This window comes from Plecotus auritus (genome assembly GCF_963455305.1).
Source record: "Plecotus auritus genome assembly, chromosome: 13".
Taxonomy (NCBI): Eukaryota; Metazoa; Chordata; class Mammalia; order Chiroptera; family Vespertilionidae; genus Plecotus; species Plecotus auritus.
Window position 1 is genome coordinate 15,325,265 of NC_137779.1, and position 27,877 is coordinate 15,353,141.

General features: G+C 52.8%; 2 protein-coding genes across 2 annotated transcripts; one reads left to right on the plus strand and one right to left on the minus strand.

Moving 5' to 3' along the window:
- Window positions 1-122: 122 nt before the first annotated feature.
- On the plus strand, window positions 123-22,822 carry CDC45 (cell division cycle 45; the record flags this gene model as incomplete). The annotated part of the gene is made up of 19 exons (XM_080650036.1): window positions 123-173; window positions 306-365; window positions 1,549-1,641; window positions 2,849-2,986; window positions 3,873-4,019; window positions 4,628-4,683; window positions 5,621-5,669; window positions 6,060-6,121; window positions 7,470-7,520; window positions 8,886-9,005; window positions 10,493-10,624; window positions 10,903-11,001; window positions 11,603-11,764; window positions 14,555-14,693; window positions 14,773-14,856; window positions 16,209-16,327; window positions 18,514-18,590; window positions 21,403-21,469; window positions 22,693-22,822. 18 exons carry the CDS (start codon window positions 123-125, stop codon window positions 21,465-21,467), a joined length of 1,704 nt encoding a protein of 567 aa, XP_080506162.1. The 3' UTR covers window positions 21,468-21,469; window positions 22,693-22,822.
- A 2,436-nt stretch (window positions 22,823-25,258) lies between these two features.
- On the minus strand, window positions 25,259-26,898 carry CLDN5 (claudin 5). The gene has a single exon (XM_080650037.1). It carries the CDS (start codon window positions 26,442-26,444, stop codon window positions 25,788-25,790), a length of 657 nt encoding a protein of 218 aa, XP_080506163.1. The 5' UTR covers window positions 26,445-26,898; the 3' UTR covers window positions 25,259-25,787.
- Window positions 26,899-27,877: the final 979 nt, after the last annotated feature.

A 27,877-nucleotide genomic window follows, 5' to 3' on the forward strand; every position in this document is an offset into this window, starting at 1 on the left:
ACTAAGTAGCTATTGGTTGGCTTGTGGGCCAATTGGAAAAACCCTGATTTGGCGGGAGCCTTGATCGCAGTCGGGGCTCCGAGTGTCTCTGCGCGAGCTCTGGGTGTCCGGCTACCGTGGTCATGTTCGTGTCCGATTTCCGCAAAGAGTTCTACGAGGTGGTCCAGAACCAGGTGACCCCCCCCCTTCCTTGGACACGGAGGCCTTTTCGCGAGGAAGGGATGAAGGGGAGCGGCCGTGGGAGGGCGGGAGGGGCCCGGGTTAGGGGCGCTGCGCTCAGCTCTCTCTCTCTTTCCCCCCGATAGAGGGTCCTTCTCTTCGTGGCTTCGGACGTGGACGCTCTGTGCGCTTGCAAGATCCTTCAGGTGCGACTGCGAACCCTGGGAGGGTGGGGCCGGGCGAGAGCTGAGAGTGCCGTGTGCGCGGGGGCGGGAGGTGGGGGTGTAGCGTCCGGAGGGAACTTGGGGTAGGGAGCAGGGCGGGCGGTGAGGAGCAGATAAGGAACCCCTCTCAGGTGAGAGCTCAGGTTGGGGTAGGGGGCTGAAGCAACAACAACTGAAAGCTGGGAGGAGGCCTCTTGAAGTTTCTTCCCTGGCAGGTTGGTATTGGGTGGGTTAGAGAAGTTTTAGGCAAAAGTCAGGGAGACTAGTTAGTATTTTTGCAATAACCTAGGCAAAATATGGTTGCATTAGAGAGACCTGTATTGGCTTTTCAGACGTGGGGTTTGAGACAGAAATCTGTGACAACTGAGGACATAGTGATGCCACAAGTAATGCTGGAAATATAGGATTCCTTAGTCTATTATGGAAGACTAGAGGCCCGGTGCATGAAAATTCATGCACTGGAGGGGGCCTCCCTCAGCCCAGCCTGCCCCCTCTCACAGTCTGGGAGCCCTCAGGGGTGGGAGGTGACCCGGTGATCAGGGGAAGACAAAGCCCATCACACCTCTACTGCTGGCAGTGCAAGCCTAGGCCGGCCCTGGGCAGCTGGGGGCAGAGGAGACTGAGGGACTCCGGATGCAGGCGCACAGAGCGGCAGGGCCTGCCGCCCCCGGTGGAGCTGAGGGGACTGGGCGCCGCCATCTTGTGGCTGTGGGCGCTGCCATCTTTGAGGGTGGGACAGGCAATTAGCATATTCCCTCCTTATTGGCTGTGGGTGCCGCCATCTTTGCGACAGCATGAGGGTCAATTAGCATAGTCCCTCTTTATTAGATAGGAACATTGCTTCAGTTTTTTATACGGTACAGTGGATGTTTACATGAGCTTTGGTCAGGCCCTTGGTTCAGGAACTACTTCTCAGAAGAACTATAAATAAGATCGGGTTTTCTCCCAATGTTTTCCTTTGGTAATTTTCAAAAATTCGGCAAAGTTTACAGAATAGTGTAGTGAACGCTCACATTCCCATCTCCTAGTTTTTTCCATTAATATTTTTCTAACCTTATTTTATCACGTCATTTGTTTCTCAATCCATCTTATTTTTTTAAGTGCATTTCAAGATAAATTAAAGACATTCCAAATATGATGGGCTTTGAAAATAATCTCTCTCTAGGCCCTGTTCCAGTGTGACCACGTGCAGTATACACTGGTTCCCGTTTCTGGGTGGCAAGAACTTGAAACTGCATTTCTTGAACATAAAGAACAGGTATGCAAGATGTATTTTGGAGTACTTAGGCTTCTTTTACTCAATTGTAATGTCTTATTTAAGTATCAAATATGTTGCACAATATGAAAGGGAAAAACAAGCATTATGTCTGGGTGACATACCTTCAAGTCAACAATAAAAGTCAATATGGACAGCTTCTAACTCTGAATTTGTGTTGCAGACATTTCATTGTAAGGTGCTTGGAGTTTAGCAGTTCGTTTTAGATATGGCCTAGTTAAAATTATTAGACTGCTATTCCCATTATCTCACCAAAAAAATGTGTCCCAGTTTCCAATTTGGAATCCAGGAACATAATTTAAACAGTGGAAGTCAGGATTCCTCCCACCTCTGCATGGGACTATAATGAGAGTTGGGGCACCTGAGACCCCACTACGAGGGGCTGGAGTATGGAAGAGGGTCCCGGGAGTCTGGCCATATATATGACAGCCTGGCAGAGGTACATTCTCACCTGGGGCTCTTGTCATGATGGGACGGACCTCTGCCAGTTCTATATTTATAAGGAAAGGATTTTCTATAGTGACAGGATGTAATGAAAACTTAATATTTAGGTGTCCATTAAGTATGGACTACCCAAGACTTGCTAAAATTTTTAACCTGTAGAATGCTATTAGCATGGAGAGGTAGATAAGCAGAGTAGAGTGATTGAGATCTGAAGAGGCCCGGTTACACCTTTGAAGTCTTGGTCTGCTCCTCATCAACTTTGCTTTTGTTTTGTTTTAATTCTCATCCGAAGATATTTTTCCATTGACTTTTAGAGAGTGTGGAAGGGAGGGGGAGAGACATAGAGATAGAAACATTGATGTGAGAGAGAAACACAGAAGTACATGCCCTTGACCAGAATCACACTTGGCACCCTTCAGTCTACTGGCTGATGCTCTATCCACTGAACCAAACCAGCCAGGGCTTTCATCAGCTACTTGACTCCATGTATGACTCAGGCATGCTGAGCCTCTGCATGCTCCATGGTGAAGCAGGGACAACCACAGGGCCTACCTCACAGTGTTGTTATGTAAGTGAAATAGTATATGGAGTATATGAAAGAACTTAGCACAGGCTAGCTGTGGGCTTATTTGCAGCCCCTTACTGTCAGGGCCTATTAGGGGTTTGACATATCTCAGCAGAAGGACTCAGAGGCCTAGTGTGCCCTGTCCATGTACTTACTTCACAATGTCTCTTCTTTTTTCAGTTCCGTTATTTTATCCTCATAAACTGTGGAGCTAACATAGACCTATTGGATATCCTTCAGCCTGATGATGACGCCATATTTTTTGTGTGTGACACGCATAGGCCAGTCAATGTTGTGAATGTGTACAATGATACCCAGGTAACTAGGCCTTTGGGCCCATGCATCTCCTGTGTTCTCCCATCGATCTGTCTGTTCCTTTTTATGCCAAGGACAGCATTGCACCTGGTGTCCTTAGCAAGATAAGAACCTGGTTTTGTCCATCTTTGATGAGAAACATGACACCTAACCCTTGGAGTTGCTCAGAATGCATTTGTGGAATGTGCATGACCTGAAAGGTGTAGGGACCAGAACCCTGCACTGAGTCTGCCCTCAGAGCTCAGGCCTAGCTTCATTAACTATCAAGGGGCCTCAGAGACGTCTGCCCTGCCCTTCCAAGGGGTGGCATGAGGACCAGCAAGGCGGTGGTGCAAAAGGCCACTGTTAACTTAAATGGCTCTGCTGCGTTTACTTTTTGAACTGAGCAGAACACGGAGCCTGGTGCAGAGCAGCCGCCTAACCTTTCTCCGAAGTGATCTTTTCCCACCCACATTAACAAAGTGACGGCCTGGAATTTTCATGTGAAATTCGCCGGCCTGGCACTGCTTCCACAGGCAGGAGTTTTACTCACTTTGGGGTTGCACATCTGCGTGTCCGCTGTCAAAGGCCAAGTTGTGGAGTGTTTGTTTTGTTGGCTTGGTGTGTGGCAAAAGAGGGAGCCTTTTCCAAGACTTAGTGACTGTAGATAGTTTTCAAGTTTGTTTGTAATTTCTGCAGACAGTGTGGTGTAACCCTAGCACCTCACTTAATGGAAATGAAAGTTTTAAAATGCCTGAGAAGTTTGAAATTCTCAATCATGTGACCATGTGTGCAGAAAAGTTATGAGTCGACCAATTAGGAAATAAGATTCTTCAAGACACAAACATGTGGTGCATAGTTTTCTGTCAAGAGAGAGGAGAGACTTGATGGTTCTTTGTTTTAATCTTAGATCAAACTACTCATTAAACAAGACGATGACCTTGAAGTTCCCGCCTACGATGATATCTTTAGGGACGAAGAGGAGGATGAAGAACATTCGGAAGATACAAACGATGACGGATCAGAGCCTTCTGAGAAGCGCACACGGTTAGAAGAGGTGGGTTTGGGCCTCTCACCAGTGACAGGGGAACCTGTCACTCCAGGAGGTCAGAGGTGAGTCTGAAGCCTGCTGGACCCAGACATAGCTGGGAGGTAGCAGGTGTGGGCATGTACAGGAGGTAACCAATCAATGTTTCTCACATCAGTGTTTCTCTCCCTCTCATTTCCTCTCTCTAGAATGAAACACACACACATTCCCTCGAGTGTGGATTAAAAAAGATTAATTAGAATAGTAGCTGATGCATGATAGGATGTAAGAAACATTAGCTCTTATTAATCTGCTGGGGAAGCCAGTATGAGGCAGCTGTGGGTTATCCAGATGACCTGGTGGTGGGGGTGTTGGAAACTGAGGTAGACAGTGTACCCTGAGCAGGCATTGTGAAAGCATCACTCTTGTCCTAATGTCTTCAGGGCTGATGGGTCAGAGGAGTCCTGGCCATCCCTTGCCTCATCTCTTCCCTTCTGCCGGAGCAGACTGTGCTCAGGGCACAGGAATGGCCCCTATTTTGGATCTGAGTCCAGTGGCTTCTGTCAGAACGTTCTCGGGCTGTGGCGATAAATTCCTGGCTCATTTGCTTACTGTTGTTCTCTTTGTCCCTGTATCAGGAGATAGTAGCGGAAACCATGAAAAGGAGGGAGCGAAGAGAGTGGGAGGCGCGGAGGTGAGTGTGCACTTCAAACAGCACCTTGCTCTGCCTTTGGGTCTGTGGCATCTGTGTTTTCCCCTGGGAGCCGCATGCAGTTTTCTCCATTTGAGGGTAATACAGGGGTGGGCAAACTTTTTGACTCGAGGGCCACAATGGGTTCTTAAACTGGACCGGAGGGCCGGAACAAAAGCATGGATGGAGTGTTTGTGTGAACTAATATAAATTCAAAGTAAAGGAGCGGAGGGGAGAGCAAGAGAACTGGATAGAACAGCCGGATCCGGCCCGCGGGCCGAAGTTTGCCCACGGCTGGTTTAGAACCTCTGGGCCTTTGGCTCCTCGGGTGAGCATGTGATCCCTGCATTGGAGAACGTGGTGTCCTTTTTGTAGTCCTGGTCCCATGAGTGACAGGAGCAGGCCCAAAGGTCTCCCACATACATCACCAAGCATGATTGCCTCTGGTTCTTTTATTTTTATTGTTTTCCAGATGTAGATACATTTATTTACAGACTTTTACAATTGATTCAGATGCCAATTGTGTAAAACTTACAATAGCAATAGAAGTACTACATAGTACTTAATTGGCCATTCTCCTCTTTGAACTGTATCTTACTTCAGTGTCTAGCCATGACAAGTAAGCTGCAGTGAACAACCTTGTGCACATAGCAAGTTTGGTCTTGCTTGTTCCTTTGAATTGTCTTGGGATAATTTCTCAGAAGTGGGGTTCTGGGACTGTTCCGTTGCACATCTCCCATTGCCACAGCGGTTTATATTTATATCACTCCCTTCCCAGCCTTGTGCCTATACATTCTGAGAAAGGGTCAATAAGTGAAAAGAGACTACCATGCCTTTATTTGCATTTCTTTGAGTACTGTAAAATTTTAGCGCCTTCCCCAAATGTTTGCTGTTTCCTGTTGAAGACTCGCATTTTATGTCGCACTTTATTTTGTTTCAGAAGAGACATCCTCTTTGACTATGAGCAGTATGAATATCACGGGACATCAGTGAGTATGGATAGGTGGAATTCACCACAAAGTTCTGACTCGGGGTCATTGTCCTGGAACATGAGGAGGAATGCATATAGAGCCACAAAAATCTGGTTTGAATTTGAGCCCCATAATTTCCTACTGTGTGAGCTTGGGGAGGTGGTACAGTCTCTCTGAGCCTTAAATCCTCCACTAAAGGAAGAGAACAATCTTCATTTCAGAGGCAGTTGTTAGGATTACCCTTTGTACCAATCCACTCACACCCTCTGGTCGGGCAGACTTGCTGCAGGAGTTCAGCTGGGCCCTGAGCAGCTCAGGTCTGGGCTAGCTGTGGCCTGGCCCCAGTGTGTGCCCCTTCCACAAATGAGCATGGCTGCCTCTGGACTCAGGCTTCCCTCTTTCTTTCAGTCGGCCATGGTGATGTTCGACCTGGCATGGATGATGTCTAAGGATATGAATGACATGCTGTGGTATGTAGCCTCTAGTCAAGGTCACTCCCGTTCGTGGCTTCCTTCTAGCAGCTCTGTCCGCCCAGTGAGGGCAGGGTCTGGAGGAAGATATCACCATGTGCACCTCCCTTGTCCCACTGGGAGCACTGGATGCAGACCCCTTCCTGGGAATGTGCATGGCCCTGGTTTTCTTTCTAACCGTGAGGCTGTCAGGCAGCACGAGAGCTCTCAGGTGTGGAGGGAGCATGGCCAGTGCAGAGGGTCGGACGGTGGGGCTTGTGTGCAGCTCCTCCCTTCCTGCTCTACCGCTGAGCCTTACGGAAGGAGCGTGAGATTTGAACAAGGCAGCCCTGCTAGGCATCTTGGCAACCCTGGCATGTGACCCCTCTGAGTTTGCTTTAAGCAGGAACTCTTGGTACACTGGGGTGGAAAAGTCAGGAGGTGGGTGGGGTTGGTCCCAGGGATGACACCCCAGGTGGTATTTTATGAAGAGGTCCCTGTGAAGTGGGCGCATGCTGCGCTGAGAGATGTGGTGGGTGCTCCAGTGACCCGTCTTCCACCCGCAGGGCCTCTCCTGTCTCACTCTGTGCCCAGTGCCAGCTGTTTTCAGCTTGGCCCTGGAGGGGTGTCTTGAAGGACGTTGCCTGGGACCAGCAGTTAGCACACACCTCGGGTCTCGGTCCCTCCTGCTGTGGGCGGGCTGAGAAACCAGGGAGGTCGGTCCAGCCTAGATCTCCATGATCTCATCCACAAAAGATAAGCTTGGAGAAGGAACCTTGGAAGGTTACTAAGGAGCCTAAATGCTGGTACTTTGTGTGCCACCATTTTACACAGGAAGGACAGGGAGCTGTGGATGTGACAAGGGCATATCTCAGAGAGGGGTAATGTGAGGGGCTCAGAGAGGTAGAGTGAGGCACCAGCACCTGAGCATGGGTGTCTGCTGCAGTCCTGCACTGGCAGGACGAGGGCGGAGAGTGGCGGGCGAGCCAGGATACAGAGAGTGGTGCCCTGCGCCCTTGTTCTTGATCTCCCTCCTTGTGTATCAAAGGTTCCTGCAGTGGTAGCACTGAACCAGGAGCCCCGAGTCTCCCCCATCACCTCTCCACCCCGAAGAGGGACTACCTGTCTGAGGGTGGGCCTGGGTCTGGCCATGATGGCAGGGACGTTTTGTCCACCCTCGGGGACCCCAGCAGGTGGAGCCAGAGGTGAGAGGAAGGAGCCCAGTCCCCCCAAGCTGGGTGCTGTTTTCGCCCTGTGCTGTAAAGGTGTGACCCATGCACAGCAGACACAGGGCAGGAGGAGGAGGTGAGGGCCCCAGGAGTCCTGCCAGGGAGGGTCAAGGCCTCATTGCCTTCTCCTCTTTTTCCAGGTGGGCCATCGTTGGACTAACAGACCAGTGGGTACAAGACAGGATCACTCAGTAAGGATGTACTCCCTCGGGCTGTTCAAGGTCGGCCTATGCTGGGAGGATGTCCACGGCCCAGCCCCAGGCTCTGAGTTTGCAGTGGCGACATGGGTGGCAGCATCACTGTAGAGCCCCACTGAGCGGGGGCTGGCATTGGGCCTGAGTCCTTGTCACCGAGGAGGAAGGGCTTAGTACAGGAACTCTGTCAGAGTAGCATGTGGCCTTATGTGGACGTTTTGTCCACCCTCGGGGACCCCAGCAGGTGGAGCCAGAGATGAGAGGAGGGAGCCCAGTCTCCCCGAGCTGGGTGCTGTTTTCGCCCTGTGCTGTAAAGGTGTGGCCCATGCACAGCAGACACAGGGCAGGGGGAGGAGGTGAGGGCCCCAGGAGTCCTGCCAGGGAGGGTGGGTGAGGGTTACAGGGAGGGCTGGCATGGAATGAATCCTTTTTTGCCCCTCAGTGGGCAGACTTTGGTGCTTGCCATTGGAATCAGACAAGCTGAAAGGCTGCTGAATGCAGATGCCAAGGAGGGGCAGGGTGCTGGTGCCCTCTCTCATCCCTACTCTGGTAGCCGTCAGGTGGGGATTCCAAGGGAATCAAAGGGACCTTGGCCCCAAGACATTAACCTTTTCCCAGGGGACCTGAGTCTGTCACCTGGCACTACCCCAGGCACAGCCTCCTTGTACAGTTTGCAAAGGTCCCCGTGCCCCCTATTTTCTGCCTCCCCTACCTTTCTAAGTCTGTAGTGGGGCCGAGGGAGTGGGAGGGTCCTGAATTTCACAGGCCCTGGGGCACTTCCTGGATCTGTCATCTGGGCCCAGCCTGCTGCCCTGCTGGTCCTCACTCCCCTTCCCGGTTAGGGTAGCATGGGGTGTGTGCAGTGCTAGGCGCCATCCCTGGCCTGTGGCTCCCCCTTAGGTGAGGCCATACTATTACTGTCCTGTTCAGTGGCCCCTTTAGGTGGACCTGGACTCAGGTCTCTCCTTTGCTCAGAAGCACTTCCTGTGCCTGGTCCACACCCCCTGCTGCGGACCACTGTCACTTATGGGGTCTGCCCACTTGACCGTGGCTGGCAGGCAGGGCTGTGGCCTTCTGCAGTGCCCACTCTCAGAAGGCCTCAGTAAGTAATGGCAGGGCAGCTGATGCCCAGAGGAGAGTGCAGGGGAGGTGGGGGCCTGAGCTCCCCCCCTGCCAGCTCTGTCTGCTCAGCTCCCCAGCACCCAGGCCTGCCACCCCCTTTGCCATGATTGCTTTCTAGGCAGAGGTGGTGGGCTGGCCCTTGAGCCTGTGAGGGGAAGCCCTGAGGGAGGGGGAAGCCGTGGCAGGCTGCGCGTGAGGAGAGGGGAGAGCCCACCCAGGCCAGCAGTGCTTCCTTCCCAGGATGAAGTACGTGACCGACGTTGGCATCCTGCAGCGCCATGTGTCCCGGCACAACCACCGGGACGAGGATGAGGAGAATGCCCTCTCTGTGGACTGCATGCGCATCTCCTTCGAGTACGAGTATCCTTGTGGCTCAGGCCTTCGGGGTGCAGGCAGCGCCCCTGCCCTCAGATACTTTGTTCTGTTGTGCATTGTTGTCACCTCTGCAGACCCTAGCCCATGTCCCTTGTGTTTGGCGTGCTTGCTGGCCAGAGCTTCAGGTTGTGCAGCTGTGGCCGCCATGTCCCCAGGATGGGCATCAGACAAGAGGCTTCGAGAAGAGGGATCCCATGTGTCCCTGGGCTGGGCAAAGCACCAGGTACTAGGGACGCAGGCTCTGCCTCACCTTGTCTGTGTGGCTTCGGCTCCTAGGCACCACAGCTGTTTTAAGAAGCATCTGTATGTATTTAGAGCTCATTGTAGGCCTGGTGCTAGGTGTATGCAGGTAAGGGCATGAGGGACTGCCTATGTGGTGGAGGCAGTTTAGTGACATTTGCAGAGTTCTGTCAAGTCAGGAAAAAAGTGAACTAGCATGTGATCACATAGTGGGCATTTCATGAGATCATTTGGGGGGGTTGATGGAGTAAGTGGCCCTGTGAGCCCAGAGCAGTGACTGAGTTCACCTTTTAGTGTTTAAAAGGTTCCTGGACTGCCGATTCGAGGAAAGGAGACAGGATAGTGGCTTGGGTCAGACCACAGAATGAGTGTGAGGCATGATGGGGTTGCTGCTTAGGTGGCAGAATAATGGCAAGGACAGTGCCTTCCTTTCCCAGTGCCGAGTTGACTGGGAATGAGTAGAAACATGGATTTGGACAGGTCATGTGGAAAGAGTCCACGACAAGTCTAGGAAGAGGTGCTGGGTGCGGGGCGGCCGAATTCCTGGGAGAGGGGCCATAGTGTGCAGGAACCCACTGGGAATTGAGTCCAGACATGTAACATTCAGGACCAGGGCTTGCTGGGGTGTGGGCAGAGAGGTCGGTGGCTATGGATCTTAGCCCTCAGGAGGGGCAGCAAAGAGAACACAGCCTGCCATGTGCCGGGAGGCAGGTGTGTTGGCAGGAGTGGTGGCACTTCGATGCAGGCAGGGCCAGCCTGGCATCCTGCCTGAGACCCTCCAGTGAGAGGAGAGGCCTCGGAGTTGGGAATATCCTTGCACATAGCCTCACTATTGACCCCAGGAGCAGTGAGGGGTGTATTCAGGAAGAGAGGTGAGGATGGGGCCTTTGCTGAGGGAGTCCAGGCAGGGCGGGGCTGGGTGGGGTGGAGGGCAGGGTCAGGTGGAGGATGCAGGGAGTCACAAGTTTCTCTATAACAACAGTAAGGTTCTCAGAACCCCTTCACTTCAGTTTCCCTGTCTGTCACACAGAGATAATGGTGTACACCCACAATCTCACAAACTCTATATATGGGTTAAATTAAGCAAGAAGGTCAAAGAGCTCCAGTGGACTCAGGTGTTGACTGGTTGTGCCTGGTGAACGGAGCAGGCCGTCTCCTGGAGCATCAAAAGTGGGCCCTCACAGGGTGGGGGGGCCCAGGTCACAGTGCAGCCTCCTTGACTGCAGGCCCAGCCTCCGCCTGGCGCTCTACCAGCACTGGTCCCTCCATGACAGCCTGTGCAACACATGCTACACTGCAGCCAGGTTCAAGCTCTGGTCTGTGCACGGGCAGAAGCGGCTCCAGGAGTTCCTTGCGGACATGGGGTGAGTGACCCCCTTGACCTGAAGTCCCCCAAGAGAAAAGCCCCTCCCCTTCATTGTGACTGACTTGGTTGTAATATTTAGCTGTTGCCTGTTTCTGCCAAAAGTTCCTCACTCTGAGTTCCCAGAATATCATCTGAAGGCCCACGCTAGGATGTCCCTTGTTTACAAACACTGGGGCCCTTGCAGGGTTCTTCCCGACCCCCCACCTTTGGTGTTCAGCATCAGCGTTCTCTATTTGAAGTCAGCTTGTGTATGACTAGTGCTTGCCACCTTTCCAGTCTCCCCTTGAAACAGGTGAAGCAGAAGTTTCAGTCTATGGACATCTCTTTGAAGGAGAATTTGCGGGAGCTAATTGAAGAATCTGCGAATAAATTTGGGTAAACACATGTTTTTCTGTCCTGAGTTTTGTGAAGGTTTCAGTTTTAACCACATTTCCTAAAATAATGTAAAAAAACAGGAATGCACAAATGAGCATGACCTGCCGAGCCTTTCCTGAAATTTTCAATTCTCTTTGGGTTAAAAATAGGGCTTCATGAAGTGCCCAAAAGGTCCAGGATTCTTAAATCCCGGGGCTGAGGTCGACCCAGTGTGTCCCTCACTGGACACAGGGAACGCCTGGGAAGAGCCCACTGGGTCCAGACTCAGGCGAGTTCTGCCAACCAGATTCTCCAGCACTGCCGCTCCTGGCATCCTTGGGCGTGGGAGAGGACAATGCACAACCGGCCTGACAGCTGGTTAATTCTGCTGCCAACCAGCTGAGCAGCTTTGGACCAGGCGTTCAGTGCCAGGTTACAGGCCTCTCCATCAGGCCTTCTAAGCCCCTTCATTCTCTGACCAAAATAGCCATACTGCTGCTGGGCACTGGAGAGGGGGGAACAGCAGCACATTTTGCTGTCCTGGCCTAGTGGTAAGAGCTCGCCCACTTGACACTCCCATGTGCCCCCGGGGTGACAGCCATGTTGCTTCCTCCTGTTGCAGGATGAAGGACATGCGCGTGCAGACTTTCAGCATTCATTTTGGCTTCAAGCATAAGTTCCTGGCCAGTGACGTGGTCTTTGCTACCATGTCACTGATGGAGAGCCCCGAGAAGGACAGCTCAGGGACAGATAACTTCATCCAGGCTCTGGACAGTCTCTCCAGGTAGTGGACATGGCTGTGGCCTCTAGCCCCTCAGGCCATCTTCTGCCCTCAACCTCACACTGCCCAGGGAGGCAGTTCTCAGGGACCCTGGGGTGTGGGTGTGACTGTGGCCTGCAGAAACTGCTGACATACAAATTAGAATCACATATAAGTTGTGTGTACTTATGTTTTCATTTCTCTTGGGTATATGCCTAGGAATGGACTTGTTGGGTCATACACTGCCCTCATCCCAGGATTGATGGGTCAGTTTTAGACATTGTCTGCTGACTTCCTGCTATGACAAAAGAGCATTTTTCTCACCTTTGTGCTCCTTCCCCTCCTGTTGTTAGTCTGCCACTATTTTTAGCTCCTTTGTAACTTCAACATACTTAAGTCTTGTTCTATCACCAGTGTCTCTTGTCTCCCTTCTTTGTAAGAAAAGGATATCAGCATTCCTACCTTTCTCCTCCCCTCTTCCCTGTGCGCGCCCCCCCCCCCCCCCCAATAAATCTAGGCTTTTACATTTTCAAGGTTGAGAACACTTAATCTTGAGTTAGAGAAGGGAATGTGAGTCACCTCATTTTTGGCTATAGGTGGATTCTAAAAGATGAAAGTCAATAAATAGTGTTACTTGACTGTGCTGGCAAAATATTTCAGAGTCGGTAATGCGCAGTGGTTACATTATCTTCTGGTCTAGGGCTTTGTTTTTCCTGGGGCTCTTATTTGCCTTTTATCACATCCAGTTTTTCCTTAGCTCTCCTTTCAGCAGGTTTTCCCCAAGTCCTTTTTGTCTGTGAGAGCCTGGCAGTCTGTCTTTTCACTCCAACCTGGACCTGCAGTTCCCAATGCCTACTGTCCGCTGCCATCGTGGATGGCCCTTAACTGCGCCCCTGGTTTGGAGCCAACATTTCTCGGCATCCTCATCTTCTGTGTTTTATTTTACTCCCTCATTTTGCTAGAGCACAATCTCGAGTAACTTTTAAAGAAAGAGCACGTGAGGAGTATAAACGTTCTGAGTTGCACTTCTGACATTATCTCTTCTACCCCCTTCTGATTGCTGGTTTAGCTTGTATAGAATTCTAGGTGGAAGGTAATTCTTGTTGAATGTGGATTCCATTGCTCCCCTGTCTTCCAGTAGCCAGTGGTGCTAATGAGAAGTCTCAGCCATTTTGGTTTCTTTCTTTTTTTTAAAATTTATAAATGTGTTCCCAGCCCATCTGAAGAAGCTTACAGGATCTTTTATTCTCAGTGTTCCAGAATTTCTTAGTGATGTGTCTAGGATGGATCTTGTTTCATGTATTATATTGGGTTCTCAGTTAGTCCTTTCAATCTGAGGTTCTGTGTCTTTAAGCTTGAGAATGCTTTTGAGCTATTTCTTTTTTTTTAATTGTTGAGAGTATGTGCTATTTCTTTACTGTCCCCCAACACATATATGTTAATGTTTTTTATTTTCTTTCCAGACTTCCTAGAATAATCTCTAGCTCTTATTTTTGTCTTATATTTCCATGTCTTTGTTTTGCTATTGATGTTAAGGAAGCTTTTCTTTATCCTCTTGTCTTTGAAAGAGAATTTTTTATTTTTTGCAACTATTTTACTTTCCACAAACATTTCCTAGTATCAAATGGTTCCTTTTTTATAGCGTGCGGTTCTTGGTTTATGAATAGTTGCCCAAATCTCTCTGAAGATACTAGAGTTCATTTTCTTTTGTTCTCCAAATTATCCCATTTTCCTCTTGGGTTGTTTTTTTCAGGCCCCAGGTGTTTCTCAATGTCTGATGGTTCTTCACATTCAAGAGGGGGGCTCTAGAGCCCTGGGTTTCTGGGCACAACCTGCTAGCCAGAAGGCATCACTTCATCTTGAGGGGTGGGAGTCAGTGTGACACTTGGGGAACCTTAACTTCTGGGTGCAGCGGCTTTGCTTGAAGACCTCACTTCTCCACGAGGGTTCATTTTGATGTACTCAGAGGGGAACCCTCCTTTTTGTGCCAAAAGGTAAAAATCCATTTGTCAGGTCCTCCCTGCAGCCCTTGCCCAGGGCTCTCCGATCAGAGCCCTCCAAGCACCTTCCAAGGCTGCTGGGCAGGGTCTTCCCCCGCTATTGACTTTTAGTTTCCTGCCTTCTGATGCCAGCACACCTTCCCACCTCTCCTGTCCATCACTATGGGTTTATCCATGCGTCCTCAAACTACGGCCCGCGGGCCACATGCGGCCCGACGAGGACATCTATCCGGCCCGCCGAGGACATTTATCCGGCCCGCTGGGTGCCGCTGCCTGTCCTGCTTAGCAGCCAACTCGTCCTGGGCCCACAGTACGCAAAGGAATTTGTTCATAGTTCTTTTTGTTTTGTTTTGTTTTTTTTTAAAATATATTTTATTGATTTTTTACAGAGAGGAAGGGAGAGGAATAGAGAGCCAGAAACATCGATGAGAGAGAAACATCGATCAGCTGCCTCCTGCACACCTCCCACTGGGGATGTGCCCCCAACCAAGGTACATGCCCTTGACCAGAATCGAACCTGGGACCCCTCAGTCCACAGGCCAACGCTCTATCCACTGAGCCAAACCGGCTAGGGCCATAGTTTTTTTTTTTTAAACTATAGTCCGGCCCTCCAACAGTCTGAGGGACAGTGAACTGGCCCCCTGTTTAAAAAGTTTGAGGACCCCTGGTTTATACAGTGTTTATTCCTTCCTTTCCCGTGAAAGGGAACTCAGGAAGGCGAGAAATCAGTTGTCATCCCTACATTCCCTCCTGACCCAGGAACCAAGCATTCTGTTTGACTCTGTGCTGAAGCCATGTTTCTGCCACGTTATAGGGGTAACCTGGACAAGCTATACCACGGCCTGGAGCTTGCCAAGAAGCAGCTGCTAGCTACCCAGCAGACCATTGCCAGCTGCCTTTGCACCAACCTCGTCATCTCCCAGGGACCTTTCCTCTACTGCTCCCTCATGGAGGTCGGGCTTCCTCGGATACGGATGGGCACCGGCCACATCTGCTGGTGGCCCCTTCTGACTGAGTGTCTTCTCCCTGCAGGGCACTCCAGACGTCGCGCTGTTCTCCAAGCCAGCCTCCCTGAGTCTGCTCAGCAGACACCTGCTCAAGTCCTTTGTGTGTTCGGTGAGGAGGAGGGTGGGTGGGTGCCAGAGGGCAGACTTCTTGGAGCAGTGCTCAGATGGGCACTAGAAGCTGGCCTTGGGTGCCTGTGGCTCTTCACCAGCTACAGGGTCTGGGCAAACCCTTCCCTTTTTCCGAGCTGTGTTTTCCTCAGCTGACCCCTAGGAACCTCCCAGCTCCCATAAGCTCTGATTTTGTCACTGGCCATTCTGGTCACTCAGACAAATGGGGAGGGCCTCAGGGAGCATGTGGGACTGGGATTCATGTTCTGCTGTTGCAGATCAGGGAAAGATGAAGTTGGTTGGAGCAAACTTGCTTCCCAGCACAAGTTTGTTTTCTGGGCTTACTTTCCCTTTGCTGTGTGTGGTTCTGTCTTCCCTATGACCTGACACCCTTCTTTGCCTTGGCCTGGGACCCCCGCTTCTCCCCCCCCCCCCCCGCCATAATTCAGCTGGCATTGGAACAGGGACCCTACCCTGATAATGTGAGCACTTTCCCAGGTGTGATCACGGAAAAGATTATCCCTCACATTTCAGCAAACAGTCTTCTTCCAGGATGAGGGTTTACACTGGAGGCTACTTTAGACAAATATTGAATAGAAGGTTGAGATGACCTCATACCAGTCAACTGACAAATAAAATTGAAAACAGTCAAGTAATAACAAAAGGTATACTAGGGACAAATTCTGAAGTTCTCTAGGCTGTGTTTAAATCTCCCTCTTCATTTATCAGTTGTGTGATGTGAAGTCTATTATTTGACCTGAGTCTCAGTTTCCCTATCTGTAGAATGGGTGAGGTCCATTCATTTTTCAGATGTTTATTAAGCATCTACTGCCTGCTGGGCTCTGATGTCATAGGGTAACCAACCATAAGGTTCAAGTCCCAGAACAGCCCTCACGTCTGGACAGACCAGGACAGTTGGTCACCTTGGCTGTGGGATGTGGGTATCGTGGACATAGCAGTGAAGGAAACACTCGAGTCTCAGTGTTGAGGAAGCACACATGCTAGCGAGAGAGACAGACGGGGAATAAGTACATGCAGTGTCAGGTGGTGGCACACACGGGAAGATGAAGCAGTATGAGGGAGAGGGCTTGATTGGGGAGGGCTTCCTGGAGGAGGTGATAACTGTGTCAAGACCTAAAGGAGGTGAGGGAGAAAACAGCTAAGGGGTAGTGGGGCCTTGACCATCAGCATAGAAGGAAGCTGAAGCAGCCAATGGAGGCTTGAGCATCTCTTCTGGTGAAATGGAGCCCCTGAAGGCTTTTGGGGAGTTGAGCAGTGGCTCTGTCGGGTCCTGGGCGCTGAATGCTCCACTCCTCCTTCAACACCATGACTGGGGATGTTTTGCCTCCACAGACAAAGAACCGGCGTTGCAAGCTGCTGCCCTTAGTGATGGCTGCCCCACTGAATGTGGAACAAGGCACAGTGACTGTGGTGGGCATCCCTCCAGAGACCGACAGCTCGGACAGAAAGAAGTGAGTCTTGTTCTACATGTCCTGGGAGCTTGGGGGGTTTAGGGGAGTGCAGGGGTGTCATTAGCTCGTGAGCCCTTTGGAGTTGGGTGAGGTTTGTCCTCAAAGCCACACCAGGGAGACCCTTTCTTCGATGAGGCAAAGCTTTGAGGGCTTCAGTCCACGGGTGGCAGGTTACCCCCTCTCCTGTTGGACATTCATGCTGTTTCCAACTCTGTTGTTATTATTTTTAAATATATATATTTTTTAATTGACTTTTAGAGAGCGAGTAAGGGAGAGGGGGAGAGAGAGAGAAACATCGATTGCTGCCTCCTGCACAAACCCTGCAACCTTTCAGTGTATGGGATGATGCCCAACCAACTGAGCCATGCCAGTTGAGGCCAACTCTGTTATTATTAACTAGAGGCCCAGTGCATGAAATTCATGCATGGGGAGGGGGAGGGCCCTCAGCCCAGCCTGTGTCCTCTCGTAGTCTAGGACCCCTCATTCCTCACCGCCCACCTGCAGTGGAGGCGGGAGAGGCTTCTGCCACTGCCACTGCACTTGCCAGCCATGACCCCAGCTTCTGGCTGAGCGGCGCTCCCCTGTGGGAATGCACTGACCACCAGGGACAGCTCCTGTGTTGCGCATCTTCCCCCTGGTGGTCAGTGCGCATCATAGTGACTGGTTGTTCTGGTTGTTCTGCTATAACGGTTACTTAGGCTTTTATTATATAGAAAACACACCAGTGGGTCTGAGCCAGGCTCATCTTACACTTCTGCAAAGCTTTCCTCACATCTAAATGTATTTCTGGCCCTTCCCTGCATCTTCAGCTTCAGCACTGTGTTGCTGCCCTTCTCTTGCATCAGTGTTAGGTTTCCTCCGGGCCACTCCTTCCAGGCCAGGTGTTGGCCAGCAGGGAAGGCCAAGGGGGCTTCCTGGCTCTCCCTGCTGCCCCTCCATGCTGTGCAAACTGGAGAACTTGGTGACTAATCTCAGGGGCTGCCTGTCACCATCCTTAGGTATCTTTGCCTCCTAAGCGCAATCAGTGCCCCGGGTCAAGTGCTCCCCAGCAAATCCCATAAGGTGGTCTTAGGTGGACGCTGAGTGACAGCAGGTAGCAGGAAGCTGCCACCCAGCTTCCTGGCAGGGCAGCTTGGGTGGCCAAGGACCAACCAATATTTTGTGCCCCTCATTTTTCCCAACTAGCCTTTGTTGGCCTCTGCCGTAGAGGACAGATCAATCATAGCTCCACTGTCGTGAGCATTGACCTCCTGTGTTTGCAAAGACCATTTAGTAGGAAATTGGGTGAGGCAATGAACTTTTTTAGACAAGTGCTTCTAAGTGGCTAAGCTGCTCTCCAAAGCTTCTCCATGGGTCTCCAATTCATGATCACACAGGTTGTAGCTGGCCAGGCAACCAGCAAGCACCTCCCTCGTGGTGTCATCACAGTCATCTTCATTCTTCCTCCAGTCAGTTTGTCATTGTATGTCATATGTGTAACCATGCTTAGTGCTAGCTCTGACTGAGCGTGCACAGTCCCTTGTGAGAGTTGCCATGGCAGTTTGAAGTACTTGTCCTTCTTTTTGCCTCCACTCTGTGGTGTGCACAAGAGCCCCTTCCCCACAACTCCCTTCGTCTGCTGCCAGCCCTTCACTGCCGCAGCCCTGAGCCCCCAGGGGGTGGGCCCATGCTCTATGCTATCTGCTGCCCTGTGCTCTCAGCAGCTCGGTACTCCTGCCTCCTGCCCTTGTTGGCCAAGTTCTAGCTGCATGCCAGAACCCAGCTCTGCAGCTTCCTCCCAGTCCTGTCCTACTGTGTGTAACCTGGTCTCATTTGAGACCCCCATCCCAGCAGTTTTCACTGAGCCTCTGCCTCTCACCCGCTCCAGCTGCCAGCACAATGACAGGCATGAACGAGGCTGCAGTCAGAGCCCTGGGCATGAAGCCCTGGGGGTTACAAATGGACATTCACTCCCTGAGGGCTGAGAAGGGCTCAGTTGGGTACAGATGGGAAGCAGCAATTAGAGGTGTTGCCAGCCCAATGAGTGGTGAGGCCTCAGAGGGCAGTGGCCCAGGAGGGGCATGAGTCCTTATGGGAGGAACTGGCAGCTGGGAAGGAGTTTGGGCTGAATCTGGTGTGTGTCCAGAGACATGGGGAGGGTCTGTCACAGTGGCAGGGCCTCCAATGTGCCTGTTGTGTGTCTGCAGCTTTTTTGGGCGGGCATTTGAGAAGGCAGCGGAGGGCACCAACTCCCGGACACTGCACAACTATTTTGACTTCTCAGGTAAGAGTCCAGTGTATTGGGGCCCAATCAAGGTCAGCACTGGCCTTGGAACCAGGGAAGCTGGCATCACCAGAGATACCTTGCCAGCAGCCCTTTCATCCTGCTGGAACCAGTCCTGAGCCTGGCTTCTCTAGGCAGCTCAGGGAGCTCTGGAATGCTTCAGACCCTGACAGGCTCCCAGGAGAAGAAACAGGTGTTGCCCAGGAACCCATAGGCCTGGCCCTTGAGATCACTTCACCAACAAGCCGAGAGGACTGGCCACTCACCAGAGCCTCCAGGGCCCAGCCTCACCCATCATGGTCTACAACCCTTCTATGGGTTGTAGAAACACCAGCGCCTAAGCTCTCAACCCCCAAGATGGCGAAGTAGGTACCCCTCCCATGACCACATCAAAATTCCAACTAAACTACAGAGCAACCATCATGGAGAAGTGCTGGAAGTCTAGCTGAACAGAAGTCCTTTAACTAGAGATATGAAGAAGAAGCCACATGGAGACTGGTAGAAGGGGTGGAGACACAGAATGGCTAGTCCCACACCCACCTATGGCAGTTAAAATTCAGGACTTAGATGGTATTGTGCTGAGTGAAATAAGTCTGACAAAGAAAGACAAATGCCATATGATTTCATGTATATGCAAAATCTAAAGAACAAAACAGCAGAAACACTCATAGATACAGAGAACATTTTTAACAGTTGCCAGAGGGGAAGAGGGGTTTGGGGGCTGGGTGATAAAGGTGAAGGGATTAAAAATCACAAATTGGTTGTTAAAAAGTAGTCCTGGGATGTGAGTATAGCATAAAGGAAATAGTCAATGATATTGTAATAACTGTATTGTGCCAGATGGGTACTAGGTTTATTGGGGGGATCACTTCATAAGTTATATAAATGCCTAATCACTGGGTTGTACACCTGAAACTAGTTTATATTGTATGTCAAGAAAAAGAAACAGCTGGGCTTGTGGTGACTCGAGGGCACCACCTCCCCCATTGTGCAGGCCAGCAGCTCTTGTCTGTGTTGTGAGGGGCCCACCTGAGGCTTCAATGTGGTTTGCATGATAGCTCCGGCACTGGCCCCACCTATGTGTTGCACGAGCCCAGAGAATGGAAGAGCCCTGCCCAAGTGGTGGCTTTAGGAGAATCATATCTGTAGGCCAGCCAGTGGCCCCTGCACTACCCTTGAACTTCTCCAGACACCAGCATGGAACATGGCCTACATTTGGCCATATTTGCTTTTTATTTTTGCTGACAGATTTTAAAATAGATGTGTTGACACTTCACCCCTGTATTAGTCTGCCCAGGCTGCCATAACACAGACTGGGGGGTTTAAACAACATAAGTTTTTTTATGTATTTCTCAACTGTTCTGAAGACTAGACATCTAAGATCAAGGCATCTACAGAGTCAGTTTCTTTTGAGGCCCCTCTCCTTGGCTTGTAGATTGCTGTCTTCTCCCTATACCTCACATAGCTGTCCCTCTGTGCCCCTGTCCAAATCTCTTATGGGAACACCAGTCAGATTGGATTAGGACCCACGATAACTGCCTTGTTTAATCTAATCACCTTTTAAAAAGCCCCATCTCCAAATATGTAGTCACATTCTCAGGTGCTGGGAGTTAGGCCTTCAGCATAAGAATTCTGGGAGGATATACTTCAGCCCTTCATACCCATCTCTTTTATTTATTTTTTAAATATATTTTTATTGATTTCAAAGAGGAAGGGAGAAGGAAAGAGAGAAACATCAGTGATGAGAGAGAATCATTGATCGGCTGCCTCCTACACATCCCCTACTGGAGATTGAGCCCCAACCCAGGCATATGCCCTTGACTGGAATCAAAACCGGGACCCTTCAGTCCACAGGCCGGCGCTCTATCCACTGAGCCAAACCTGCCAGGGCTCACCACCTGATTTCTTAATGACAATGATCACTGTGATCAGAGACCCAGTCTTCATTCCAATTGCCTCAGTGTCTAGAGCTGGTTTCTTCATACTGGGCCCACTCAGGCTGTGGCTCAGTTGGGTGGGTTCACCTCCAGCAGCAGCCCCCTAATTGCTGTTTCGTGTCTGAGAGGTGGGAAAGATTGATGCTGGCTGACCTGCAGGATGCCCTAGCTATACCTGGGGAGGGTTTGTGGGCCAGGAGCTGCTTGGCTCCCCTGTGGGTGGAGATCATGGGTAGCCCTGGCTAGTATGCCTGGGTGAGCTGAACTTGAGGTTCCTGGAGCCCTGGCTTATGGCACAGGCAGCTGCAGGACCAGGCCAGGACAGTTTGCCCTCTAATGAGGGCCCATGTGTTTGTCTGAGCCTGATGGTCCCCCAGAAGTAAAGGCAATTTGCAGTGTCCCCCTTCTACAAAAGAGGACACTTAAGCTGAGGGACTGGCCAGAGCAGGACAGAAGCCTGGCTTCAGGGCCTCTCACAACCCACTGTGGGGCAGCACTCTGTCCAGCAGGGTGGAAGGCCTATCTGTGTCCAGGACTATGGTGTTAAAAGTCATCAGATCCCTGTGTCCCCTCTGTTGCCTGTCAGTGCTGTTCCCCTGGCTGCCTGGAGGGTCCTACCCACAGACCACAACCCCAGCCTCACCAACAGGGCAGCTGGAGGTTTCTGAGGATTAAATACAGTGGGATGGGAAAGTAATTTCTTAGTCCAGAATATTCCAGGCCATCAGGGAGCCAAGTCCATTTTGGAATGTACTGGAGGGTTCCAGCCCTGGATGGTTGGAAAGAAGTTAATGTGCTGTGGCTTGTTTTTCTCACTTCTCCCTCCCGTCCCTACTCCTCCCTTCTCACAAGATGTTTTTCTTTCATTACTGCAGTAATTGAACTGAAAGCGGAGGATCGAAGCAAGTTTTTGGACGCTCTTGTTTCCCTCCTGTCCTGAGGGTGAGTGTGGGGGCAGGGTGGGGGGCCCTGCCACAAAGCCAGTGCTGCTAAAGGCCCTGCCTGATTCCTGCTGTGGTTTCTCTGCTCTTTTCCTCCTCAATCAGGGCTTCTACTTGGGTTTCAGACCATGGCGGGGCTTCTGAGGCGATCTGGGGCCAACACATTTTTTCCCAAGAATGTCTGTCTCTGTGCTGGCGGCAGTGCCCACAATGGGGCATTTTGGGGAGCTAATTGCATTAAGTTCCTGAGACCCCTTCAGAAACAGCCAGCATTTGCCCTCTTCCCAACCATACTGTGGGTTGGGCAACAGGCAGGGACACACAGGCCACCTGGAGCCTTGTTGCCCCTTCAGCCTGGCTTCAGGCCCTGGGCTGGAGCCCACAGGGCCTCTATTCAGGCTCTTGTGTGCTTTTGAGAAAGCAAAGCTGTTGTCAGCCACTCAGCTGAGAATTATGAAATGGTGGCTGTACGCGGGCCTGCACCAGCATGTGGCTGTCACTGACGGGCTCCTCAGGAAACGGGCCACAGCTGACCAGGTCAGGGGCTGCTCTGTCTGGTGACCATTTCTCAGCACATACAGTGGATGCCCACACCTAGTCCTGCATCTCCCTGAGCCTGAGCTGGGGCTACTCCTATGGCAGATGGGCCTGTCAAGGCTCTGACATAGGAGGGGGCCCTCATGCCGGTCCAGGGTCCCCCTGTTTCCCCATCCATGATAAGTGGAAACTAAGAGCAGATGATCCAATCAAAGGTTACAAGTAGGGCTCCCAGGCAGTGAGGCTGGCATTTGAGGCAGTCGCTCTCCTGCAGTCCGCTCAGTGATATGTCCTTCCACAAAGACAGGGTGCAAGGTGGCTCAGCCAGGAAGGGTGAGAGGCAATGTGCTGGGGGTGGCAGCGAGACACTCCAGGCAAGGGGAGGGTCACCATGGAGCTGAGGATGGACAAGCCACTGGGTAAGATCTGCAAGTAAGAAGGTGCTGGGGGTCCATAAGGCCTTCAGGGGTTCTCGAGCAGATAACAGCCTGGACCTGGGCAAGGGGTACAGTCAGGAGGGCAGGGTCAGGCACCTTGGTAGTTCTGGGGTGGCCCTCACCCCTTGAGTGGGGGGGCTACTCAGAAGCAGCAGCCTGGCATGTCAGAGGGAAGGCCCAGCAATGTATTATTTACTTTGGGGGAGACATAAGAATTGTTTGAAATTTCTTTCTTTTTTTTCTTTTTCAGAGTTGGATATCTTCAGAAATGACCTCCTTCTCCTTATTTATATTAATAAGCTTTTTATTTAGATTATAAGTTATGGATATAGTTTTAAATGCAGGGACGGTGATTTTTAATGGAATAAAAGGCTTATTTTAGGTTCCGTGTGCCAACCTTTGCTCCAGTCATAGGGCAAGCACTTAGTTGTGCCCTGAGCCTTCTGTGGATTCATAGGAGCCTTGATCATGTGCCCTGGACACCCTCAGGCCCTACAGGAAATCAGCACGGGCGGGGGGTATGGGGACAGCAATGGGCAGAGGCCGAGCACCTGGGTGTCTATATAGCATTGCGCCAATCACTGCCCAGCAATGCCAGCCAGAACCTGGTTGTGTCCACTCCCCCACCACTTCCTCTTGGCCTTGGCAACATCTCAAGTTCACCCTCTTGATCATGTTCCACTCTCGTGATCAGCCACCCTACCCCATCCCCAGGACTGTCATCTCACACTTCAGCACCTATTTGTCCATGCACCACCAATCTCACAGGCACACAGTGAGGCCCAAGTCAGGAAGGGCTGCTGATAGAGACATGATGACCCCAAGGTCAGCTTCACCTACGTCTTTGTCACATTAGGTCCGAGCTGGACAGGACCGTGGTGACCTAAGTCTTCAGAGCAGCGAGAGTTCTCCGGGAGCCATGGGATCCACTGGTCCCACTCTCCCAGATGTCTCTGGAGCATGATCTGGAGGCGAGGATGCTCCCTGCTCCCATCTGTTCCTGCTCTTTGGGAGGTCTGTCAGATATATCACCTGTTTCAGGGGAGGAGAGAGTTCATACAAGTGGCTGAGCTTGTCTGTGGTTACCACCTGGAGCTTGGGTGCCAGGGAAGCAAGCAGGCTGGAGGGACATGGCCACTTGAGTGCAGCACCTGAGACCGTGGGCAGGTGGAGGCAGAGTAGTTTGAGCAGGCTATAAGTTAGTGGAGGGGAAAGCTTAGAGTGGCCTGAAATTGAGGATGTGGGTGGGTGTGGCCGAGACTCAAAGCAGCCCTTGGGAAAGGGTAGTAGGCACATTGAGGTTGGCTGCAATGGGGGCCAGCTTCTCTCTCCTGACCTCTGGCTGTGGACTTTGCACCCTGCTCTTGGCATGGGTCAGGTGGCAGCAGCCTGTCTCTCCAGGGCTTGCCCTCCAGCTTCCCACCCTGGCTGTTTGCAAAAGCTGTCTGCAGCTGCCTTCAGAACCCCAGCTGAGACCTGAAAGAGTTGGAGAGCTATGGGTTTGTGTGGGATGCAGACTGCTCTTGGGCAAATACCCTGTAGCCAGCATTAGCTGGCCCCAGCAGCCAGGAGCTGTTTTTGGTCCCTGCTGCACAGGCCATGGCAGGCTGCTGAGGTCCTTTGTACTGTGGGGCCCATCCTGCTGCAGCCATTGTTGGGAGCTCAGGCCACCAGATGTTTCAGCCTCCTGGGAAGTCCCACTCATTGGCTCTGCTGTGGCCACCCTGAGCCCATGTCCTCAGGTTCTCCCTATCCACTGCTCCCACTTCCCCCAAGAGGCCTGACCAAGCCTGGGGGACTCTTTGCTACTGGACATGACACTGACATTTCTGGATAGGGCCCCTGAGGCCGGGGTTGGGGGCAGATGCCAAACCTTCCTGCTGGCCAGGCTTAGAACACCATTGCTTCTGTCCACTGCTCTCTTCTGCCCTAGTCTGGCAGAAGGTAAAAATACATTAATTTCAAGTGCCTAGAACAGGGCTGGAAGCAACGAGCTTTCAGTTGCTTTAATAGCTCTGGTTTGCTCTGCTCTTCTGGGATCTACCACCACCACCCCCAGGTGCCTGACCAGGGACAGCATAGCTCCCAGGGGTCCCACCCACAGGAGGGTCATACAGGGGGCTCCCAGCAGGTGCTGATGGCACAACTCTGGGATGGTCATCAGGTTGGGCACAGTGGAACAAGACTGGCAGAAGAGCCAGGATGGGCTGGAGCTCAGCCTGGCACTCTCCAGGCAACTGGCCATGGGGCCTCCTCCCATGGCAATAAGCTTAACCTGCAGCTAGCTCTGCTGGAGCCCACCCAGCACACATCCTGGATTCGCCCCTGTTCCCACTGCACCCAGTTGACAGGCCCACTTGGTGTACAGACGTCTGTGGCCATTTAATGTGACACAGAGATAGGTGAGCCCTGAGAGGGCAGGTGGAAAACACCCACCCTGTGGAGCCCAGCCTCTTCTAAACAAAGCCAGTAGCAGCCTGGCAGCCCAGCCTCAGCACTTCCTGCATCTCGAGCCCACCACTCACTGGCTTGAGGGAGGGAGGAGGTGTCCACTCCCCCCGCCCCCCTCCCCAGGTCCCATGGCTCAGAGAGGCTCTTCTGACTACAGGGTCTTCCTGGGTTGCAGTGAGCTTTGGCTGTTCCTACCCAGCAAGGTGATCACATGGCAGAGAGGACCCAAGGAAAGGCTGTGGGTGGGATCTTATGGACTTGGGAGCTAGCTGTGGAAGGTCCCCACAGGAGCCTTTCAGGGAGGAGTCCATGTGTGGGTGGATGAATGGGGGCTGCTGGGCACAGGACAGACAACAGAACACAGGTGGGAGGATTTTCAAACCATTTACTAAACAAATTCTTACCCTCCCCCAAACCCCACACTCAGGATCTTAGCCTGAGGAACTGCTGGGTTGAGGGAGGGAGGGAGGTCCAGACCAAGTCTCTTGGGCCCCCTGGGCTCAGGGACTGCTGATGGGGTAAAGGCCAGCTGTACACATCCTTCATGCAACCCAGGCTGGGGGCCCCGGGCCCTCAGTCTGCCCCTCTGGAATCAGCAGAAACCGCTGCAAAGTACAGTGGCACCGAAGACCACCAGGGACGGGGAGAGAAGTGGCATCTTTGGTCCAGCGCCCACACAACCAAGGAATCTGCGCCCCACCCACGTCGGAGCCAACAATGCCCCCAGAAAAAGAAACCGAGCAAGTCCTCCCAAGTGCGTGTCGCCTGTTCAGGGCGGGCACCGCCCAGGACCCAGCGAGTAACGGTCGGAGTGGACGGGCTGCGGAGCTCCATGGCCAGTACTCCGGCTTGTGAGCGTGGCTGACACGAGGGGCCCCACCGTGCCTGGCGCCCTCAGACGTAGTTTTTCTTGTCGTAGTCACCGCCCGCCGCGGGCCGTCGCGGCACCGAATACTTGACGGGGAAGCTGAGGTCCGGGCGGCTCGCGCAGACCCAGGCGCCGCAGCACACGAGGCCACCGCCGCACATGAGCAGTGCTGAGGCGGCCCAGCCGATGTACAACGCTGCTCCCAGTTCGTACTTGTTCGACACGGATACATTCGGGTCGTAGAATTCGCGGACGACGATGTTGGCGAACCAGCAGAGCGGCACGAGCGCCAGCAGCCCGCAGAATGCGTAGAGCGCGCCGCCCGTGAGAGCCACGCGCGCCTTGTTGGGACCCGGGGCCACGCAGGTCGTGCACTGCGCGCCCGCCAGGGTCAGGCAGAGCGCGAGGAGCGCCAGCAGTGCGGCGCCCACGGTGAGCGCCCGCGCCGCCTGCACCTCAGTGCTCAGCGCCAGCACCGAGTCATACATCTTGCACTGCATGTGCCCGGTGCTCTGCACTACGCACGACATCCAGAGCCCCTTCCAGGTGGTCTGCGCCGTCACGATGTTGTGGTCCAGGAAAGCGGTCACCTGCCACATGGGCAGCCCGCACGCCAGGATCAGGCCCACCCAGCCCATCAGGCACAGCACCAGGCCGAGGATCTCCAGCGCCGCCGACCCCATGGCTGGAGGTGAGACGCACGCCCGATGGCCCCGAGACCTCCGCGGGGGGCGCGGCGGTGCCTTGGCCGAGCAGATCGGCGCCCTGCGTGGATTCTGGTGCCCTTGCGCCCGCGCCGCCGGCTCACTGCCCTCTCAGCTTGCTCCCCCAGCCTGAACACAGACTTCGCATCTGCCGGCACCTCCCGGGGTCCCTCCCCTTTGAAAGTTCGGGGGGCGGACTCGGGTCCGGCCTCCTGGCCCGAGCAGCCAATCCGCGCTCAAGCTGTCGACCCGCAGCCAATCATGACGCCCCCCAGTAGCCGGCAGGTAGTAAAATTACCGCGAGTGAGGATAGCGGAGAGCCCGGGGACCGCTCCCCGCACGGTCTCCACCCCCAAGCCCCCACCGTGGTCGGTTGTCTAATTGTGGCCGAGCGCATTCTCTGTTGGCCTGGGGCGGCTGCCACCTCGCCTCCTCGGCCACCCCCTTGCATGTCCCGCCTCGCCATTTCAGGAGCTACATGATCCCCAACTTCCCCCGCCACTTCCTGGAAAGAGCCCTGATGGTCCCCACCCCCAGGCCAGCTCCACTCTTCCCTGGCTAAGGTCTGAGGGAGTCCCCATCATCACCACCGCGTAGAGGCTTGCGTGTGGGACTCTAGTGGTTTCTTCTCCCAAGCTCGCCCTGGAGTCTAAGCGGATCCAGACCCTTTCACCGCATCCTTACTGCTCGGTGCCCCTCTGAGTCTTGGCGCAGTCTCTCCTACAGGCTGAGAGGCCAGGCAGAATTGTGCGAGTCAGGCTGGCCTCCTGCCTCATCCAAGGTACTTCCCAGCACCACTGCCCACCCAATCACTGCCTTCCTGGGGCCTGAGGCCCCAGCTCGAAGCAGGAGGACAGGCACGGTCTCTCATGAAACCCCTCCTCCTCCCATTCTGCTGCCGCCCTGGAGGCTTCCTAGACCTCCCAACCTTAGCAGACTGCTCCTCTTCCTAAAATGCTGCCCATCCCCCATCCTGGGAGGCCTAGCTCAAGCAACACCACTTCAGAAAGTCCCCAGTGTTCCCCGAATGACCCAGCATACAGGTTGTACTGCGGTGGCCCAGCTCCAAGGCCTACTCTGGCCTCAGACAGGAGATACATAAAGGGACAGAGGGGCTGTGCTCTGCCCTCCCACCAGTGGTAACTCTGGTACCCCAGCCCCCAGACCAACCTCCGGAAGCCAACTTGGAGTTTCCTGGCCAGGAGGAAGAGCCTCCATCCTCACTAGAGGAGGGAGGTTCGGGATTTCCGGGCATTCTTCTGCACAATGGCCCAGCAGTTTCTCGAAAGGCCTACCAGGATGAACACAGGAGCCACACAGGTGGGGCACCAGCCCTTTCTGGCAACCCCCTCCTCACTCTCTGTCAGCCCCCTTGTTTCCAGTAAAGTCTACTTTGTCCTGGACTGGGGCCC